Source organism: Propithecus coquereli, unplaced genomic scaffold (genome assembly GCF_000956105.1).
Source record: "Propithecus coquereli isolate 6110/MARCELLA unplaced genomic scaffold, Pcoq_1.0 Scaffold135, whole genome shotgun sequence".
Taxonomy (NCBI): domain Eukaryota; kingdom Metazoa; phylum Chordata; class Mammalia; order Primates; family Indriidae; genus Propithecus; species Propithecus coquereli.
The window spans coordinates 501,510-503,598 of NW_012137747.1; the positions used below are offsets into that span (position 1 = coordinate 501,510).

Here is a 2,089-nt window from a genome sequence, read left to right on the forward strand (position 1 = left end):
GCGCCCGGCCCATATCCTATTTATTATTACTATTTTTAAGAATAGCTACATTGGGTTCTCCTGTATACCTATAGTAAAGCACACCAATATTATTATCCTTCATTCATATGACCAAATTCACATTCCTCTGCACTCTCTCCTGTTTTTCCACATCATAGGAAAAAACAAAACAAAATGAGAAGTGGTAAATGTATATTTGGCTGGATGAAAGGGAAGGATAGACTTGCCTCAAACATAGGCTCAAGAATTTGGAGCCAGGCTTAACATAACATAACATAAACATGCCATTGGTAATTTCTAGTTATGTGCTTAATTACTTTTAGTAAATTCAATCGCCAATTCATATCATTCTTGTGCATGACTAAGATCTTTCCTGCCATACATAGGTCAACCTCCTCTTTTCTCATCCTATATTGATGTAGTTTAGTACCATATACCTTGCCCTATTAAAAATGTGCAGTTTTAGCTCTAATTTTCTATTTTCTCACTGAAGACTGAGGAAGTCTGGCTTTTGCTGTGATAAGCTTCAGCCTTGCCCTTTTAGATTACTGCTTGTTTTTTTCGTCAGTGGGCCACTGTCCTGACCCTGTGCTGCTAAACGGTGAGTTCAATTCTTCGGGGCCTGTGAGTGTAACTGAGAAAATCGTGTTTAAGTGCAATGGCGACTACATCCTCAAGGGCAGCAATTGGAGCCGGTGTCTAGAGGACCACACCTGGGAACCTCCCTTTCCCATCTGCAAAAGTAGTAAGTACAAGAGAAACAATCACAAACCCCAGGGATACTGAGTAGTAATGTCACCCTAGACATTTGCAACATCCCTGTGGTGTTTTCCTTTTTTTGTTGTTCCTAGGAAGGGCTTAGGTTCTAGCCAACAGCCAAGAAACAAGTAGAGCTCACAGCACCAAACCTTGACTCAAGTGATATATTCCAGTGAAATGAACAGCAATGAAATGAACACCTTCTTCTTTTCTCAAGTAGGAGGGAGGGAGGTGGTTGGTCTCACCTTAAGTGGGGTTAGAAGATCATTTCACTCCAAAGCAGGTGTCTGGGCTGGGTTAATTCCAGCCTGGGTCAAGCAATTGATCACCAGATGTTTTTTCGGTTTGTGTGCTGTCTTGTGGTTGTGAGGCTGATTTCCACTTCAGACGGTACGTATGCTTTCCTTAAACTTGGCTGACAAGGCATTTGATATCTGTTTGCAGAATTCTGTCTAGAGTTTTAATGAAATTTAAATTTGTGATATTTCTTTTATCGAAAAATCTCGAATGACCAATGCTCTGTGCTCAATAGTGTCTTAGTATATATTTAATGATGATCCTGGTCTGGGTGGTTGTGGTTTACCTTCCCTTTCTGTTCTGGGAGCAAAAAAAACACCAATTTCAAAATCCTGAGAGGTCTTACCTGTAATAAACTCCAGGACTGCTATTTGGGAAGGGGATTGTTTGCTTAGGAGTGGACAACTTGTGGCTGAATTTGAGTGAAATCCTGTTATCCTTTTGGAAGTAAAACTTTGGAAATCCTTGGAAAGGGAGGGACATGGATGGACATGGAAGAGGACAGGAGTCAAGAGCAACAACCCAGCGAAAGGACGCTTGGATGGCGGCATCCAAGAAGGGCTTCCTTACAGCACACGCTATGCCAAGTGGATCTGTTTTCTCTTTCCTTCCAGCAGACAGCTGTTCGGAACCTCCCCCAGTGGACAACAGCATATTTGTTGCAAAGGAGGTAGAAGGACAGATCCTGGGGACTTACTTTTGTATTAAGGGCTACCACCTGGTGGGAGAGAAAACCTTTTCTTGCAATGCCTCTAAGGAATGGAATGGCCCCACTGCTAAATGCCGCTGTAAGTTGATCTTTCTGCTTCTTTGCCCAAATTGTCATCCCGTTATATCCTTTCACATACTACTTCCTGTAGGCCATGTTAAAACTTTATAAGAAAAAAACCTTTTTCAATTTCTAAGAGTCCACTTTTAAAGCACTCCAGTGGTGGAACTTCTCTTGGAAGGTACATGATCAGCTCTTGATCAGTATTAATTTAGTTGAATCAATAGAATCAATTATACCTACAAGAAGGAAATAATTTTTTCC

The 2,089-nt window shown here is 41.2% G+C and overlaps 1 protein-coding gene across 1 annotated transcript in view; it reads left to right on the plus strand.

Annotated features, from left to right (window-relative positions):
• Positions 1–174: 174 nt before the first annotated feature.
• C4BPB (complement component 4 binding protein, beta) overlaps positions 175–2,089 on the plus strand; it is a 10,364-nt gene continuing 8,449 nt past the window's right edge. The window contains exons 1-2 of the mRNA XM_012638795.1: positions 175–184; positions 500–745. Of these exons, the coding sequence (XP_012494249.1) occupies positions 175–184; positions 500–745 (256 nt within the window). The remainder of the gene's footprint in view (positions 185–499; positions 746–2,089) is intronic.